Source organism: Callospermophilus lateralis, chromosome 11 (genome assembly GCF_048772815.1).
Source record: "Callospermophilus lateralis isolate mCalLat2 chromosome 11, mCalLat2.hap1, whole genome shotgun sequence".
Lineage (NCBI taxonomy): Eukaryota > Metazoa > Chordata > Mammalia > Rodentia > Sciuridae > Callospermophilus > Callospermophilus lateralis.
Genome location: NC_135315.1, coordinates 33,702,105 through 33,721,705, shown reverse-complemented (window position 1 = coordinate 33,721,705; position 19,601 = coordinate 33,702,105). Strand labels below are relative to the sequence as shown.

The following is a 19,601-nucleotide window of genomic DNA, read 5'->3' as shown; positions in this document are numbered from 1 at the left end:
ACAGGAGGGCAGAAACGCTCTCCACACTCCGCGGAAGGCGGCTTTCTCAGTCTCTTCGGTCCCCAGCAAAACCCTCCAGCACTTCAGATCCCGCGGGACCTGGTTCGCTCGCCGCAACTAGGGCCTGAGAGAAAACCCAGTTTGGTTAAACTTCGCCGCCAGCCACAAGTGGGTCAGGAGCGTCGGTCGCGAAACCCGAACCCGGAAACCCCAGCGCTCCCGCCCCGCCCAGCGCCGCTCTTCCGGAGACGCGCCGAGCCCCGCCAACGTGGCTGCCCTGCTTGGGTTGAGGCAGGCGAGACGCCTCGGGAAGGGCGGGGGAGGCTGGGACAGCCCTCAGCGTCAGGCCCCGCCTCCGAAGGCAGGTTCCTGGAGCCTGCGCGCTTTTAACCTCAAAACGTCCAGCACCTCGGAGCCGTGTGCCGTGCTAGACTGGCAGCATAGACTCAAGACGTGAGGGAACGAACTGTTAAGGGCACGCGTCCGCGGGCCGTCCTCAGGCGCAGCCCCTGGCAGCAGCGTGCTTCAGCCGCTCGCCTATCCTCGGCGCGGCGCAGCGCAGGCGGGGGCGGGCCGCGCGCCCGAGGACGTCCGGGGAGCGCGCGCGCCGCCGCAGAGCCGGGCCCGAGTTGCTGGCTGTGGAGCTTGAGCGTGATGGCTCTGACTCTAGGGCTGGGGGCGGCGTGCGCTGCTGTTCCTGCCGTCGCTGCCGAGGCCTCCGTCCGCTCCTGGTCATGAGAGGTCAGGCCTGGGGGAGGCGGGGGCAAGGGGCTCCAGGGAGAATAACCGGGGCGCCGGAGGCTCGGACGTGGGTGGAGACCTGTGCTCGGGGATTCCGGAAGAGTTGTTGATGTTCACTTTGATTCCTTTTCTCTCCTCTTTTTTATCTGTGCGTGGAGGAGAGTGGGAGGGGCCTGTTTTTATTTATAGAAAACACATAAACCATCCTGTCCAAAGTCGCTCTTGAGATTTGAGGAAATAAAGCGCACCGTGGCATCGGAGCCTGGATGCGAAGCCTTCCGCGAAAAGCATCAAAACCCAAACCGCCACAGGGTAACTGCACAGCGTTGAAGCCAAGGCATAAGACAGAATGACACAGAACATGCCCTGTCGTTAACTCTAGCTTCCTCCTAGAGAAACGGGAAAAGCAGACAGTCTGGGATAGGGTTTGCGTTTTGTCAGCTGGCATTGCGATTCGGGCATCGAGCTGCTAGGAGATCACGCTGGGTCATTTAGGAACCTCCCTGCCAACGACCTCATTTCCGATACCCTCACCCCACCTCCCGCAACACACACACCACCGATGGTGGCATTTTTATTCCATACACTGTGACTATCTTCATTCAGACTGAAGTATCACCTAGCATTACATGTGACTCCCCAACTTATCCCTATTTTGAAGATATTTAGGAAACATTCTTTTAGGAGGGGAAGTCGTATTCTTAGTAGCACCATTAATATATTCGCTTTGGGGAAGCTCTTTCAGCATAAGAAAAAATTTATAGTTCATCTAAGTGAAACGTTTTATCTATAATGATATTTAAAGCATTGAAGTTTAATGGAGTTTTTTCTTTCTTCCTAGCATTTCCAAGTATTAAAAAATACTGAATCAGAGCTGGGGTTGTGGCTCAGTGGTAGAGCACATGCCTCTCATGCATGGAGCGCTGGGTTTGATCCTCAGCACCACATAAATAAACATAAACTATCGTGTTCATCTACAAATAAGAACTTTTAAATATTAGAAAAAAATACTGAATCACTCTTCATTATGAAACTTCTTTGATGTAGAATCTACTCAGATGAAACTGCTCCAGTTGGGTGCTGAGTGAATGTGCCAAACTATTAAATATGAACACTAGTATTATATTAACATCTTCTGGACCCCCCATACATCATGACTATTTTGCCAGTGTGTTCTGGCATTAGAGAAGTGGAGTCATCTGAAACTCGTCTTTTTCTTTTGTTAGTAATATGTTTCCTGAAATGATAATTTTTAAGCAGATTCTTGGCATTAAGGGAGTTGTTTAGAAATAAGTGCGATAATCTGAAAATTCATATGCTGTGACTATCAGCAACTCCTTTTATAAAGTGAATAAAGAACAATTGATGAGCTGTGTACTTACTTGTATTTAACTATTCCCTTGGAACATTTTCTGCTCTTGGATAATTTGTTTATTTATTTTTAGGAGACAAAACCTCCAAGCAAAGAAATCTGGATTAGAGAAAAAGTATTTTAAGGGCCATGCAAGCCAACTGTAACCAACTGCACAGTCCTCCAGGAACTGCAAGTGGTGAGGATGCCTCAGCCTCCCAGTGTACCCATACAAGATTGACAGGAGAAGGTTCTTGTCTTCATTCTGGAGATGTTCATATCCAGATTAACCCCATATCTAAAGAATATGCTGAAAATCCAGGCTCCAGAAATATAAGGTCAGCTGTCCATAGCTGTACCCATGGATGTGCACATAGTCGTTTCCGGAGTCACTCCCACAGTGAAGCAAGGCAGCCTGAGGATACTGCCACTGAGTCTGGAGAACATGGAAGTAGCACCTTCTCAGAATTCCGCTATCTTTTCAAGTGGCTGCAGAAAAGTCTTCCATATATTTTGATTCTGGGTGTCAAACTTGTTATGCAGCATATAACAGGTAGGGGATAATAAAACAATGATTTGCTTAATTGGTAAATTCAGTTATTTTTCTTTATTGGAATTCTATTTTTACCTATGTATTTCAGTTACTTATTTTTCTGTTGGCTTTTAAAATTGTATGTTTTCTTTTAATTCATATTATTAGCTTATATTGTCCTCTTTGTTTTTTTTTTTCTTTCAATTAACTGGAACTTATTTTCTAACAGGCATTTCTCTTGGAATTGGGCTGCTAACAACTTTTATGTATGCAAACAAAAGCATTGTAAATCAGGTTTTTCTAAGAGTAAGTATAACAAGCAACTAAAAAATTCTTAACTGTTTTCTCTCTATAGAATTATAGAGAAATAATTTTGTGAGAAATAGGAATAGCTTTTGAGAGAAGTAGGAAATCAAATATGTTGATCCATGACATTTTATTTTGTTATCTAAATTATCTGTCCTAATACTGATTGCTTCACCTTATTCTATTTATATATTTGGTTTCTAATAAGAAAAGGCCAGGCACAACCATGCATGCCTGAAATCCCAGCAACTTGCGGGGGCTGAGGCAAGAGGTTCACAAGTCTGAGGCCAGCCTCAGCAATTTAGCAAGACCCTATCTCAAAATAAAAAAAGTGCTGAGGATGTAGGGAAGTAGACAAAGGACTACACTATTTGATCTGGTTTGGCAAGTACCTTTTTATTTTGTGAGCTAATTTAAACATAATCTCATTAAAATTTCAACTGATGGACTGACTATAATAAGATTTAAAATAACTAAATAAATTATGGAGCATTGAATAAATAGGTATTGAACTGTTTAGCTCTCTTATTTAAAGGAAATTTAATTCAAGAAGTTTTTCTATAATGTAAAAGTCCTAGTCATAAAAATCATGTGAAAAAATAGGAAAAAGTTCATGAAATTTCACCATAAGGCCATATTAAAGGAAGGTATCATACATTCTGACCTGGAAATTTATAGTAGAACCTGTAAACTAAAAAAACTTTAATTCATGGTTTCAAAGTAGTACAGATTGAGTATTCTTTATTCCAAAATGCTTGAAACCAAACTGTTTCAGATATGGGGGGATTTGGGAATATTTGTACATACATAACGAGATATCTTCGGAATGGGAACTCAAGTCTAAACAGAATTCATTTCTATTTTATATACAACTCATGGCCCAATTGTAATTTTATACAGTAATTTTAGTGTATCTGTGTTTTAATTTTAACAGGAGATCAGGTTTAAGAATTGTCCACTTGGGGCTTCACGTTGGTGCACAAAAAGTTTTGGATTTTAGAGCATTTCAAATGCTAACTTTCAGATTAGGATGCTTAACCTATAAAACATTTAATTAAACGTAATTAAAACTTAACCTTAGATTAAAAATAAATTATTGAATATCTGTGAACCCTGATATACTTAAATGAATTTTTGAAATTTGTCTTGTGGAAGATGCACACAAAAGGGAACTGAACAGCTAAAGATTGTTTTGGGTAGGTCCTTTATGTCAACTTTTAGATGATTTGGTTTCTTTGAAACATCTTATTTTTCATACAGTGAAGAAATTGTATTTTTATAACTTGTTTCAAATTTTGTTCACCAAAGAAATAAAACAATATGGTATACAATTTAATAGATTAAGGTTAATCTAGAAAGTTAATGTTAATAAGCCATCAAATTTAAAGTTTAATAATATTTGAAATTCTGGCATAATTCAAAGTAACAAATTATAAAATTGTTTATTTTTCAGGAAAGATCTTCAAAGATTCAATGTGCTTGGTTACTGATATTCTTAGCAGGATCATCTGTTCTTCTGTATTATACCTTTCATTCTCAATCACTTTATTACAGGTAATTACTAGTTCTAGTATACTTTTTAAAATGTAATCATATGTTCCGCAGCACTCTGCATATATCTTACTTACACATAATACTTATTGTAGTTCAATTTTTACCTGTCTTCTTTAGAGAGCTTTGAGTGACTTATTCAGACTTGTATCCTTAGTTCCTTGGCACATAGCAGGTGCTCAATAAATATTTATTTTTTTTGATAACTGCATTTTTGTTTAATCAGTACTTATTAAGTACCAGTAGGTGGGTATTGTTGTCTTTTTCAGTTTCTAGAAATAAGGCAAAGATTCATTAAAAGACAATAGGTAACAAGTTTTTCTGAATTTTCAGCTTTAGTCAGAAAATAATTATGGACAAATGTGGGATATAGTTTAGAAGTAGAGCCAGTACATTGATATGGATAGGGAGGGCTGTGTGGGTGAATAGGTAGGGAAAGCAAGAAAGACTTTGATGATGGTGTCATTTTATTGTGCTGGGGAAGGAACTAGATTTGAGAAGAAAATCAGTAATTTTGTTTTTAACATATTAAGCATGAGAAGTCAAGTAGAATTGTTAAGAAAGCAGTTCTAGATATATCATGAGCTCAGGGTAGAGGTTAGAGCTATAAATTTTGGTATGTTAGCAAAGTAATCAGCATTTAAATATGACTGATATTTTAAAACCACAGGACTGAACAGGACTAGCCTGGGAAATACAAATAACTATGTGGTAATACAAAGAAAATACAAAGAGGGCCCAGTCCTGGACAAGACCCATCATCAGAGTAGCAGCCACAAAGGAGATATATGAGAACAACCAGGAGAGAAAAAAGAAGTTTAGAAAGAACAAGCTACAGGTGCAGCTCAGTGCCTATCATGAATGAGGTCCTGGGTTCAATCCCCAACACCACAGAGGAAAAAAGGTCTACAAAGAAAATAATTTAGGATGAGTAAATGGAAAGAGAAGTGACCTTTAGGTCTAGTGATATAAAGAACAAAAGTAATTCAGTGGAAAAGAGGGGATGGAATCCTGATAGGAAATCGTTAGGAAGATAATGGCAGAAGTCTAGTATACAGGTTTTAGAGTTTATAGGCTACAAAGGTGTCAACATAATAAGCCAGGAAGACCTTTTTCTATATCATATAAAAAAGTCCCTTTAAAATAATAAAAAAAAATTATCCTTCATTCCATTTATATGAACTCTGATGTTATCTTGCCAAACTCATTTCTACATATCAAATTAAAATATTTGTAGCAAATTTAAAACCCTTTTCAATATTTTACCTTTGTACGTTGCTCTAGTAAATTTTGATGATTTTCTCTTGGTAGTTTAATTTTCTTAAATCCTACACTGGATCACTTGAGCTTCTGGGAAGTACTTTGGATTGTTGGAATTACGGACTTCATTCTAAAATTCCTCTTCATGGGCTTAAAATGCCTTGTTTTATTGGTGCCTCCTTTCATCATGCCTTTTAAGTCAAAGGTAAGAAACTAACTGATGCATTACTGGAATGATGTTGGCAAACACATAATACTGTTTATAATCTTTGCTTAAAGATTTTGTAATTTTTTCGTTTGCTAAATAATCTAGTTTTAATTATCTTCATTATCGCTTGGCAACATTTGTTCAAGGACTTGAACCAAAATATTAACCTATTTGGATAAAATGAGAATTACATTTGTTTCGGGGAGGGGAAGAATACAAGTTCAGTAGATTAGACAAGGGGGAATGAAGGGAGTGGAGGGGGGACAGGAATAGGAAAAGAGTAGAATGACTCTGAGATAACTTTCCTATGTACATACATGAATACACCAGTGATTCTCTACATCATGAGACTGGGGTACTAGTTAGAATAAAATGTACTCCATGTTTGTATAAATAAGTCAAATTAAACTGTACTGTCATGTATAACTAAAAAGAACAACAACAAACATTTGCTTCAGAAGAACTGAAAAATCAGTCTCCACATCAAACAGGAGAAACTATTAATTTGTACTTCTGTTCTCCAACAGGGTACTATCAATTGATAATTGACTATATGCAGTTATTTAGTGGCTTCCCATATTCAATAAAAACAAATTTTTATAATCGGCAAAAACACAGTACATATAAAACATTTTACTATTTCATTCTGAGGAATACTTTAAAAGCACACTATGCAGTGACTGTAACATGGAAGAATCAGGTTGAAATTGTCAGTCATAATGAAGACTAATTTCACAGTTACTTATATTATTGCATCATGTACTCATGATGTTTTCAGTCCAATATTAAGGATTTTTGCTATGTGTTTAAGTGGCTTGGGTAGTTCTATTTATTTTCTTTTTCCTTTCTTTTTAGGGTTACTGGTATATGCTTTTAGAAGAATTGTGTCAGTATTACCGAACTTTTGTTCCCATACCAGTTTGGTTTCGTTACCTTATAAGTTATGGGGAGTTTGGTAATGGTACTAGATGGAGTCTTGGGATATTGCTGGCTTTACTCTACCTCATATTAAAAGTAAGTAACATTATAAATCTTGCCATTGTATAATGATTCATGTAATTATTGATTTTATATACTACTACTTTTCTCCTTAACTGTCTTAAGGCTTATCTTCATATCAGTAGTTTGAAGTAACCGCAGGTTCCTTATCAGTTTGTGGTGGCATGTAACTGTAATCTCAGCTACTTGGGAGGCTGAGACAGGATTCTGAGTTTGAAGCCAACCTGGGTAACGTATAAGACCCTGTCTCAGAAAGAGAGAGAAAGTGGAGTTCCACATAACATGGATTATCTAAGGGGATAAACAAGTGAAAAAAAACATACCCATCCTCAACAGCAAAGTTTGTTGTACACATAACTCTTAAAACTAGTAGAGTGTCTTGTTCTGCTCCCTTTCTGTCTGATCATTTCAAATTAATAATCACTTTGAGACTTTAAAAATCAAAATGTTAATATATGAATCAGATGTAGTTGCTTTGTCTTTGACAGGTTTTATCTTGAACAAACTATAACTCTAGATTTTTAAATGTACTTCTTGTTGGCTCAACCCCATAAATATTCATTAATTAGGCTTGAAATATATTTAGAATGAAATGATTATCTCTGAATGCAGTGAGCATTAGGGTAATATGGGAATTGAATATTGTAAGATTTCAGCTTTTGTCTTTGGGTTTAGCAGATAGGACTCTTGAATTAATAAATTATCTCTTATTTCCTCTTTCAGCTTTTGGACTTCTTTGGACATCTGAAAACTTTCAGACAGGTTTTGCGAATATTTTTTACACGACCAGTAAGTACTTTCTTGTTTTTTAAGGAAAAACACTTCTACCTTTCATTATCAAATGGTCTTTTTAGATTATTTGCTAGTACTCTGGCATTAGGAGTTTTAGTTCTATGTTCAGCTCATTACCAAAAATCATGTCCCTTGCAATTTTATCACTGGGGGAAATGTCTCCATTACACAGTTCTAAATATACAAATAATTTTCAGCATGGAATTTAATGATTGAGACTTCACTATCAATTATAAACTTGTTATTATGTGATTCTGTGGATGTTACAGAATACAGAGAAAGGGTATCATACAGAAGGGTAATTCATATTTAGTAGCCTCAAAGATTCCCAATACCTAGGTGTGGTCACCAAATTTCAAAGCTGATCTTCAGCTTTTTAGTCCATTAGGTCCTTAAACAGTTAATGGGACTGACTTACAAGAATGCCAACCTAATAATGTACTGTTAAAAGTAAATAGGAGCCATACATAATGGTGCTTGCATGTAATCCCAGCAACTCAGGATGCTAAGACAGGAAGATGGCAAATTTGAAGCCAGCCCCAGCAACTTAATGAGACCTTGTCTCAAAATAAAAAATAAAAAGGGCTGGGGGATGGGGCTTAGTGGTATAGTGCCCCTGAGGTCAATCCATAGTATCCAAACAAAAAAGGATTGTCTAAAAAACTGTTCAGACTTACTAGCCAAGGTACCTTTTCTCTAAGAGCAATATGGAAACAAGTTTTGCTACATCTTATGCACACTTTTCTTCTGGAGAAGATACAGTATATTCAGAGAGTCTGGTTTTGTCCAGGTTAATACAGTTGATTATATGAGAATTAGCCATTTTCCCATAATTGATCTAGTCAGGTTTGTGCTGAAATACCTTTAAGAAAATCTCCTGTGGGTTAGGGGTGTAGCTTAGCGGTAAAAGGTTTGCCTACCATATGTGAGGCCCTGTGATCCAGATCCAGCATCATAAAACCCAATCAACACTTGAGATTCTTCTCTGTGAGACAAAGAAAGCACAGAGAATCAGTCATTGACACTTTTACTCCTGTCTCCCTGATATCCTGAACATGTACATACATGTTCTTTATCATGGAAATGACAGTTGCCATCAGGATGTCTTCATCTAAAGGAAGTCTCCAAAATGCCAGACAAAAGTGATGTTTTAAAAGCTTGTCAACATAAATATTTGTAATAGACTCCTTTATTGAAGGGAAACTGGCACCAAGATCATTTAACACTGTCCTGACTGACTTCTGAAATCCTTAGCATCACCAGTCTCAAAAAAAAAAAAAAAACACACCTTAATTTTTAACATTTTTGTCAGGGCTGGGATAGTGGCTCAGTGGTATGGAAGAGTGCTGACCTTGCATACAAGGGGCACTGGGTTCGATCCTCAGCGCCATATAGGTGGACTCCACCTAAAACTGAAAGATAAATTAATTTTTTGACCTTTGAGTTTTGTTAGCCCTAAACATTTAAGTACAGGAAGTTTAGATCATAATCAAATGTGTTTAAGTAAGTCACTCCTTACCTAACTTCCCATGACTACTACACTTAGGTGTTCTTATCCACCCTTGCCACCATCATTTCTACAGAAAGCTCATCTCATTTGTAACATTTTGATTCTTTCAAATTTTGCTAAAGAGTCTTAATTGTCACATCTAGTTTATGACTAAGTCCTGCTGAATTTGATGAGGAAGTTAAGATATTAAAGAGATCAGAAACTTTTTTTTAGGACATTAGAATAAAGGGATATTCAGAGAATTGCACTATTGTTCATTCAGTTAGTTTTGACAGTTATCCCATCCCAGTGACATTTTACAGTTATTTTCTTTGTAAAATTTGGTTTATCATTCTTTCAAAGTACTAAATGCTCTGACTTTATGATAATAAGAGGTAATTAAAAATTATTTTTAGTTTAGTGATGAGAAACTGAAACCTCCTTCATGTTGAACTTACCTTGAAGATCTTTCAAAAAAAGATTCCTGAGTCATATTTCAGTGTCTGGGCCTACTGAAACTCCAGTGTAGAACCAGAGATTTTTTCTTTTTTCCCTCTACATGCTGGGCCTCATACCATACCCCCAGCCAAATATTCTCTGTATGTGTGTGGTACTAAAAATTAGTTTAAAACTAAGGACCTTGTGCATGCTAGGCCAGTGCTCTATCACTGAACTACATTTCTAACCCCAGATACATACACACATACATACACCCACACACACACACAATTTTTTTTTGTACCAGGGATTGAATCCAGGGGAAGTTAACCACTGAACCACATCCCCAGCCCTCTTTTTATATTTTATTTAGAAACAGGGTCCTTTTTAAATTTATTTTTATGTGGTGCTAAGGATTGAAACCAGTGCCTCATGCATGCTAGGCAAGTGCCCTTTCACTGAGTCATAACCCCGGCCCCGCTAGAGACAGGGTCTTGCTAAGTTGCTTAGTGCCTCACTGTTGTTGAGGCTGGCTTTGAAGTCCCGATCATCCTGTCTCAGCCTCCTGAGCTGCTGGGATTATAGCATGTGCCACCACGCCTGGCCCAGATATATATACTTTTTTTCTTTTTTTTTTTTTAGAGAGAGGGAATATTTATTTTTTAGTTTTCGGCGGACACAACATCTTTGTTTGTATGTGGTACTGAGGATTGAACCCGGGCACGCATGCCAGGCGAGCGCGCTACTGCTTGAGCCACATCCCCAGCCCCTATATACTTTTTTTTTTTTTTTTAATTTTTATTTAGTGCCGAGGGCCTCACACATGCAAGGCGAGCACTCCACCACTGAGCCACAACCCCAGCCCTCCTCTTTCTTTACTCCCCAGAAGGTTTGAATATCTGAACTATCATAGATGATAGATAAATCCATTAGGAAGGAAAGTCTTTTTTTTTTTTTTTTTTAAAGAGAGAGAGAATTTTAATATTTATTTTTTAGTTATCGGTGGGCACAACATCTTTGTTTGTATGTGGTGCTGAGGATCGAACCTGGGCCGCATGCATTCCAGGCGCGCTACCGCTTGAGCCACATCCCCAGCCCCCCTATATACTTTTTTTTAAAAAAATAACTTTTTTATTTCTATGTGGTTCTGAGGATTGAACCCAGCACCTCAACATGTTAGGTGAGCCTTCTACCACTGAGCCACAACCCCAGCCCCCAGATACATATACTTTTAAAGTAAGCTCTCCACATGAATTACATTTAACTAGCAAAGTGCTAGATTGACTGCTTAATTTGGCAATCCTGGGCAACACTATACCCAGGAAGTATTTGTAAATATTTTTATAAATATTTAGTTATATTTCGAATTGTTTAGGTACTTATAGCTATTTGTGTTGAATTTGAAAACTATTACCATTTGGGAATCCAGTGGATTTAACAATCTTCCATGATCCTGTTATTTACTATTTAATAATTTCACACTCATGTAGTCAAGATGTAGCTATGAAATGTATCCTATGGGAAAGTTTTGAAATGCCTGATTCCTGGGAGATTTGAGAAGTACAGTATCACCTATGTGTTCAACAAACAGGAAAAGAAATTTGTAATTGCAAATAATTTACCTTCACAGAGTTATGGTGTAGCTGCCAGCAAGAGACAGTGTTCAGATGTGGATGATATTTGTTCAATATGTCAAGCTGAATTTCAGAAGCCAATTCTTCTCATCTGTCAGGTAATTGTATTTTTAAGCAAACTGAACACAGTACTTTTCTGTGAATTACAAGTAATATTTATGTTTGTTGAATGGCAAAAAATAATCTACACTGTTTAGTGGAAAGTAGCAGAGTACACACTAGTAATTTATTTATGATTAGGAGTTTAGTAGATTGGCTAAATCTTATCCTTTATGTTCTGATGATTTTTATGCAGGAATATATAAAAGGGGAAAGATAATTCAACTGGCAGATTGGATGCCAAAATGATTAGAAAACAATCTATTTTTTATAATTAGATACTAGTATTCAAAATAGTACCAACAATGTTATGGAAGTATATATGGCTTTTTCTTAGACTTTACAGAAGTTACTACTAACTCAAAGATTTATTAAGCTCTTAAGTCACCATAATTAAGAACCTTAAAGATATCACCTAGGGATACCCACATTTTGTTAAAAAAAAGGCTAAATGGATAGTAAAGTCAGAAGAATACTAGTGGCTCTACCATTAAAATCACTCTGTCTTCTTGAATACATAGTACTTTCTCCATTTTCTCATTTGTAAAATGTGGGAATTAGTGTTTCCAAAATCCCTTTCAGCTCTAAAGAATAGGATTATCTACAATATGATGAATGTAAAGTGTTTGCTAATATAAAATCTAGTTCTTAATTCCCTCTACAGCATATATTTTGTGAAGAATGCATTACCTTATGGTTCAACAGAGAGAAAACATGTCCATTATGCAGAACTGTGATTTCAGATCGTATAAACAAATGGAATGATGGAGCCACTTCATCACACCTTCAAATATATTAAGTTGTACAACTGTTAAGGCCACAAACACTAATTTCATTTGGTAAAAAGTGACTATTGATAAAGGCATTTGAACAGATTTTCAGGGCTGGAAGAAAACTGTTTCCAAGTGGTTTTAGAATATAATTTACATGTGTAGTCTGGTTTATCAAGATCAAATGAAAAACCCCTGTGTTTTAAAAAGTATATAATATTCAACCTAAAGAATATACAACATTTGTTCTATCCTAATTATCTGACAGATAATTGCAGTGTTAAATTGTAAATGTGTTCTCTTGTTGATGTTACCAAAACAGAAATTATAAACCGTAACTAGTAGTTTCAAAGGAATGCAGGTGGGTTGGGGATACTGCCCCAGTGGTAGAGTGCTGGTCTAGCACATGTAAGGCCCTGGATTCGTTCCCTACCCCAGAAAGGAAAAGAAGAAAATAGTAATAATAATAATAATTCAGGTATTCTTTCCTGACATTACAGTATATTTTTCACAGTATTTTAAGATACATATTATTTGAAACAATTTTCTTCAGCATTGACTTTTATAATTCCCATTCTAAAAATGCTTAAAATTTTTCACAAAATTTGTATTTTTCAATTAAATTTCTAAATGCTATATTTTACCTGTAAAAATTACATTTTCTAGATGAAGATTAATTTACTGAGGATGATATATTTTAATATTGTATTATTCTCTATAGTATAAGAAATCAGCAAGAATAAATTATTTAAATTCATTATTTGTGGCCTCATACATGCTTCCTACCATCAGCTTTAATGTTCACAATCTTGCTTTTTGTATAGTGCTATTAAGTATCTCAAAGTAACTATTAAAATAATTCATGCACTGCTGGAGGTGAAACAGCACTTGCCTGGCATGTGAGAGGTTCTGGATTCAATCCCCAGCATCAAGCAGGGGAAAAAAAGCTTGTACTCAGGGGTGGTCATAGCTTTGGATAGTGTGGTTTGCCTGCCTCTAGGTAATTTGTTCAGGGTCGTGGAAAAGAAAATAAGGCACTTTGTCTCTCCACTTGATACCTAAACATTATCAACAGAACAATAAAGGGCTGCTACTGGTTACATCTACAATTAGAGTACAAGGCTTCTGCCTATTTCTTTATTACTATCAATTTGTACACAAAGAAAGGATGGTGGGAAGCAAAAGTTAGGAGAAAGCTGAAAACATATTGTAGTATTGGTAAGACAAAGCCTAGACCAGAACATGCATTAATAAAGATAGCAGCCAAGTGATAATGCCTGGAGAACTACTCAAACTGACAAAGGTAACCTTTTACCCTAGGTAAACACTGCCAGGTTATAAGAGTAACTGTTTTCTGTCTATTTAGTCACAATATATTTAATTCTCTTTTTTACTTTGAGAATTACCACAAATATTTGAGCAAGTTTATTTGGCCTTAAATCACCTTCCTGGCTTTGAGACAAAGCTCAGTTGTATTGTTTAGGTATATGGCAGGGAATGGGTGAGAAAAGGAATTTAGGATTAAAATTTGGCTGTGAAAAACAGCTGAAACGACTTCTAGTTCAGAACACAAGAATAGCATTCAGCCCTATTTACAAAACCATTTAACCACACCTACTCCCCTAGTGGTTATTCAAACGGTTTGTATTGACTAAATAACAACAGAAGTTTGGACAGTGGTGGGGTTTTACTACAATGAACTGAAAACTGGGAAGATGTAATAGGAGAGCTATGCCATCTATTAAGACAGATGATGAACTAGAAGCATTTTGCTACTACTTTTTAGTCCTTTACCTCAAAGGGAACAGAGCTCCAAAAACCCAATTATTCCATGAATTCAGATCACAATCTCCAAAAGTTAAACAGTACCAGCATTAAGAGATGCTACCATCTTTTATAAAAAAATCAACATGAGTGAAAACTTTCTGTAGAGGTATTACCTAGGCAAGAGTGATATAAATGTTCATAGAAGAGATGTGGTTTGTACAAAATGGCCATTTTAGAGTAGATGTGAGACAATTAAAACAGTCTGTGGGGCTGGAGATGTAGTTCAATGAGAGAGTGCTTGCCTAGCATATCTAAGGCCCTGGGTTCAATCTCTAGCAAAGAAAAATTAAAAAACAGATTTGTGCACATCAAACTATCAAATGTAGCCCAGTTGGACTGAGGATGTGGCTCAGTAATGGAGTGCTTGCCTAGCATGCAACAGGCCCTGGGCTTGATTCCAGCACTGCAAAAGAACAATCAAATGTTGCCAAGAAGCTGGGTGCAGTGGCACATGCCAGTAATCCCAGCTACTGAGGTAGCTAAGGCAGGAGGACTGCAAGCTGGAGACCAGCTGGGGGCAACACAGATTCTGTCTCCAAAAGATAAATATGGCTAAACAAAGAAGATATTTTGTTTTGGGGAAAAAAATGAAACTTGTTGCATGAATTTTTTAAAAAAGCAAACAATTCAAGTTCTTCTACTTGATACAATTTGAAAATAAAAGATGTGTAACATCCAGTATATAAAATCAATACTAAAGCTTGTTATATATTTAAATAGCTTCTATTCTCGGCAGAAACAGTTTTACAACTGTTATTCCTTACGTACATTAATAATTTATTAAATATGAGAACATGAATATATCTGACTTGTTAATGAGAAAAAAACTATATAACTGATATGTACACGGTTGTTTCAACTTCCTCTGTTTAGGTAATAAAAAAAGTCACTTCTATTTTATGTTCATTCAAATTTGCATTTAATTTCTATTTACATTCATTCGATCTGAAACCAAATATCTTAATACAGTAAACTAAATACAAGATGAAAAGCAGAAAAGGTGTTACCCTCATAGCACTCCTAATAAGGCAGCTGAAGAGTTTATTTAATAGATGCAAAGCCAACTTGGGATAATAGAAACATAATAGTTTAAAGAGCAAACACAGAGATGAACCCATCTTTTAGATGTTACTTCAGATATCAACTGAGATAATACTTGTGCTGTAGTGTTAAGAATCACACAAGAAAAGTACTGTATTAATCAGCAACAGACCACAGGTCATGTGTGACAAATACTTTTATGATAGTTTTGTCCAGCTTGCTAGTGTCTACTCCTATGAAAAAAGGCAGATGTTTGGATATTGACATTTTTATTTGAGAAGTTAACCATTTTCAAAGTTTCAAAGTCCATTCTTCATAAATTCAACATTTTTCATGGGGATAATCTTAGATCAAGCCCTTGTAAATTAGGAACCATATGACTAGTTGAATATTCAGAAAAGTAAGGTCCTATATTAAATATGAAATCCAAGGCTTAGAATATTAATACTATCTAAGATGCATCTTGTTTATAATCATTTATTACCTATAGGAAAGAATGTTGAATTTATGGAGTCTCAAACATGCATCCTTCTCCCCTACCCGTCAAATTATCTTCTATCTTGAAAACAGTATGGAAAAATCCTTGAAAGATTCAAATTATTTAAGACCATAAAGGGGAAAAAGAAATAAATAACATAATTTTCCTAAAAATCTGGTTCAAGTTCAATAATTAATACTTTACATTGTTAATCACAGCTGGTTTACAAATCCCAGTTTAGTTATTCTGTAATGCTACAAACCTTATAAAATCAAATTAGTAAACTTCAGTTCAGTGATTACATTTTAATTAAAAAACTGCATGTATAAAATAAAAAAATATCCCATAATAGCTGATTGTAAAGAAAATAATCAAGTGATGAAAGAAAAGCACTTAATCATTTTTATACACTTACCTGGAATAACCATAAAGAACCATCTTAGAAACTCAAGACTAGTAATATTGACATCATATATTTTAAACTATGCTTAAATTTTTACAAATAAATATAGGGTACGCCATATTGCATAGGTGTGTGCTTTCTGTCTGTGGCACTAAGGTGACACTTGACATGTTTTCACAGTCATAGTAGGGGTATCCACTTATGAAACACAATTTCTCAATAAACTTGACACAACATGGGAAATTAATTTCACTTAATAAATGTTAAGTTAGAAAAACGAAATATCTGGGTGGATGGTTAGTGTGCAATTAATGCTTTTTATGCAAAAAAGTTGCAGTGTTCGCCCCTATTGCTGGCACTACTAATTATGAAAACAGATTAACTATAGGGTGTTATAGCCAGCCAATCACAGTGCACATGTTACTAGCAGATAGGACTGAGGAGGAATATTTTGGTGTAAAAGTTTCACTGGAATTTGGTCAGGCAGTCAACACTACAGTTAGTAAACACATTTGAAAACAAGTTATCAGGGTAGCACAAGCATTTACAGTCTGAAATAATACCTATACATGTCACCATAGCTTTTTGGATTTGTTTTTTCCAGACATCACAATTGTCAGAAAACAAAGATCTGCACTTTTTAAGTATAATTTCTGCCCTTAATCATCATGTAGCTTCTGATTTACCAGTTACAATTATAAAATTCTTAGTAGGCTGCTGCAGTAAGAGGGTGGGGTACAGGGATTTTTTTGTTTGTTTGTTTTAATGATTTTCTGTCCAAAGATGAACTTTTATCAGTTCTTTCATTATTGCCACAATTGAAAGGTATATTTCCAATCATTTTTCATGGTTCTCTTTTGCTTACTGTCATCACATCTCACTTGAGTTGCAATTTAAATAAGCAAACTTTTTCTCTTTCTGACTGAATTCAACACACATAAAGAATTTTATGGCTTGGATCCTATGGCTCAAAAAGGTTTGGAGAACATAGCAAGCAGCATCTATTTAAAAAAATTCTAGGGTTGCAAACTATTACAAATTGACTTTGACACTCAGACTGAATACATTATAAAAGACAAACAAAAAAGAAGTGGTAAGACTCAACTGCATGATCATCTACTTATACCAGTATGCGCTGAAATATATTTTTATAAAGCTCTGCAGATATTAAACCCTTTGACCAGCTAAAGTCATGGAAATGCTCTCTTTAAGGCAGGAAGTATTTAAGAAAGGTAAAGTCACCTTTATTTATTCTTTGTACCTGTAAATCACTTATGTAGATTTTGTTACAATTCAAAAACAGTGTCCTGTTAACATGTTGCCTAAATTAAGCCACTAAGTTTTCTTATTCACTGTGGAAGACATTCATCAAAAGGCCATCAAGTATTTTTACAATCAAAAAAGGTAGCCCCAGGATAGGAGAAAAAAATTAGACCTTTTTTCCTTTTTAAAACTGTTAAGGAAAAAAATGTTAAAGAAGGTAGACAGCAAAAACAGTAAAACGAAGTAAAACTTAAAATTTTACCAATTTGCCATAAAGAGATTAGACAGAGAGTGGACCATGGCAACACCCTCTTCCCCTGGATATTCCTATCTTCCCCATTTTGCTGCCCTCAGTATGCATTTTATCCTGACTCTCTTCCATCCTTCCTCAGCCATGGGCTGAACACATTTGGTGTCTTGAACCAAATACTGGTATAAGAACAGGTGGTGACTTTTTTCCAGTGCAATGCAGGCCCAGTACAAGGATGAAATGTAGGACATACAATTTATGCCCATTCCAAGGCTTCCAGTTAAGCTTAGCACATAGCAGTACTGCAAGTAGAAATGATTAAATAGATTGTTGCTGTTTTTTTTCCTAGTATTACAGACAGGTATTGCAGCTGGGTTACTAAAAATAAACCCCAGGTCCACCCCAAGCCCTCAAAGGAGCCACAGCTGTGGTTAACAATGATTCATTTGCATTTTTTTTATTTCATCAAGAGAAGAAACAAGCTGTCTGGCTTTCTTCACACCACCAATAATTTCGCATTTTAAAGTTTGGGATGTTTTCCATAATGAGCTGAATCAAAAATCTATTTGAAAAATATATATTTATATAAAAAAAAGATTCAGGTTGTTTGCACGTAAAACATCAATTGATAAGTTTGTCTTTGATTCCATGTTGCTGGAAAAAGTTTGACCAAGCTTGCATGCTAATTTGTCCTTAGTTGCAAGTATTATAGGCAATTTCATACTTTGCCTAATGAAAGGAAAACCCTTCTCCGACACAATCAGAATTTGACAGTGATTCAGAAGCAACATCCTATTCTTAATACTGTCAGTTTCCAGCCATCAACCTGAAAATCCTTGATAAGGTTGAGATGTTGCTAGGAACCAATTAATTGATGTGCCTAAGAGTTCTGAAATACTATTTTGCTCAAGTTTTTTTGTTTTGTTTTTTGCACCATTGATTGATTTTTAAAAATCCATGTTTGTTTTTCCTTTGTCCAAAGCATTCCAGGAAATGACACTGACTCTTTGAGACTGTCATTTTTAATTCTTCTTGTTTCATCTTGCAGGATGCTCACACATCCCTTTTCCCCTGCTTTTTTTGTTTTTGCCTCAAATTAATTAAAGCATTGCTTTGTCATAGATTCATTCGCAGGTGCTCTGGCCGTTTGGAGATCATGGGAAAAGCTTGTTTTTTGTATGGTCCGGAGTTCGGCTGTCGAATTGGAAGTGGTGCTGACGCTTCCCCACTCATTGTCACATCCATCTGCTCTATTCCACTTGTTTCCATTGGGTATTCCACAGGCGTCTGAGGATTTGCTGTGCTGGCTGAAGCACCTCTTGCCCAGAAATCCCCAGGAGAAAATTTGACGGGGCTTTAAGACAAGGAAGAGCTATCATTCATTTGTCTCAAGGATCATCTCAACAAGAAGTATTTCCCTTAGATTTAAAGGGAGAGGCACATATAACACTTTTTCATTTAAATTTATTTTTGTGTGGATTAGCAATGAAGGCAAAAATTTTGGTTGTACCATCTCTTCCCTAGACTAATTCCTGGAGTGTTCTAACTGGTCTCTAAGTCCCTGAGTGATAAACAGATATGCAGGTTTTTTTGTTTGTTTTTGCAGTGGTCAGGATCGAACCCACAGTCTCATGCAGGCTAGGCAAGCACTCTACCACTGAGCCACATCTCCAGACCTTATTTTTAAAACAATTTTACTCCCTTACTTCAAACAGCTTCCCAATGCATTTAAAATTAAAACACTTTTCCAAATTTCTGCCATTTTCCTCCTCACTCACCACACTCCAGAACACCAAGAAAAGGCCAAGTTTTTTTTCTCCCTCAGGGCTTGTTCACTTGCTGTTCTTTTGCCTGCAACATTTTGTACCTCCTATTTTTGCATAGCTGGCTCTTGCTCTTTATTCCTAGATGTTACTTCACCAGGAGGCCATTCTCTTATTCCTATAAGTAGAAGTCTCCTTGTTGTCTCCTGTTTGCTACTGCCTTTTTTTTTTTTTTTTTTTTTTGAGGGGTAGGTAACAAGGATTGAACCCAGGGTCATTTTATCACTGAGCTACATTCTCAGCCACCATCCCCCACCCTTTTAAACTTTGAGACAGTCTCCCCAGGTTGCTGAGGCTGGCTTCAAACTTGTGATCCTCTGCCTTGAAAGTTGCTGGGATTACAGGA

At 36.5% G+C, this 19,601-nt stretch overlaps 2 protein-coding genes across 4 annotated transcripts in view; one reads left to right on the top strand and one right to left on the bottom strand.

Moving 5' to 3' along the window:
• Nucleotides 1-262: 262 nt before the first annotated feature.
• On the top strand, nucleotides 263-14,954 carry Rnft1 (ring finger protein, transmembrane 1). Its single transcript, XM_076871091.1, has 9 exons — nucleotides 263-741; nucleotides 2,187-2,645; nucleotides 2,854-2,930; nucleotides 4,384-4,484; nucleotides 5,793-5,946; nucleotides 6,805-6,963; nucleotides 7,672-7,737; nucleotides 11,298-11,399; nucleotides 12,065-14,954. Exons 2-9 carry the CDS (start codon nucleotides 2,243-2,245, stop codon nucleotides 12,197-12,199), a joined length of 1,197 nt encoding a protein of 398 aa, XP_076727206.1. The 5' UTR covers nucleotides 263-741; nucleotides 2,187-2,242; the 3' UTR covers nucleotides 12,200-14,954.
• A 2,185-nt stretch (nucleotides 14,955-17,139) lies between these two features.
• Nucleotides 17,140-19,601, bottom strand: part of Rps6kb1 (ribosomal protein S6 kinase B1) — a 46,907-nt gene continuing 44,445 nt past the window's right edge. For 2 of the 3 annotated variants that reach the window (XM_076871086.1, XM_076871087.1), the window contains exon 15: nucleotides 17,140-18,786. In XM_076871086.1, the coding sequence (XP_076727201.1) occupies nucleotides 18,549-18,786 (238 nt within the window). In that variant the 3' untranslated portion in view covers nucleotides 17,140-18,548. Of the gene's footprint in view, nucleotides 18,787-18,879; nucleotides 19,374-19,601 lie in introns of those variants that run through there. The other variant, XM_076871089.1, reaches the window with a different exon arrangement.

Excerpts from the sequence above, each read along its gene's own strand:
- Rnft1 (XM_076871091.1), top strand. The coding sequence starts at position 2,243 with ATGCAAGCCAACTGTAACCAACTGCACAGTCCTCCAGGAACTGCAAGT. Across the intron at positions 2,931-4,383 it reads TAAATCAGGTTTTTCTAAGA|GAAAGATCTTCAAAGATTCA; the intron begins GTAAGTATAACA and ends TTTATTTTTCAG. Across the intron at positions 11,400-12,064 it reads CAATTCTTCTCATCTGTCAG|CATATATTTTGTGAAGAATG; the intron begins GTAATTGTATTT and ends TTCCCTCTACAG.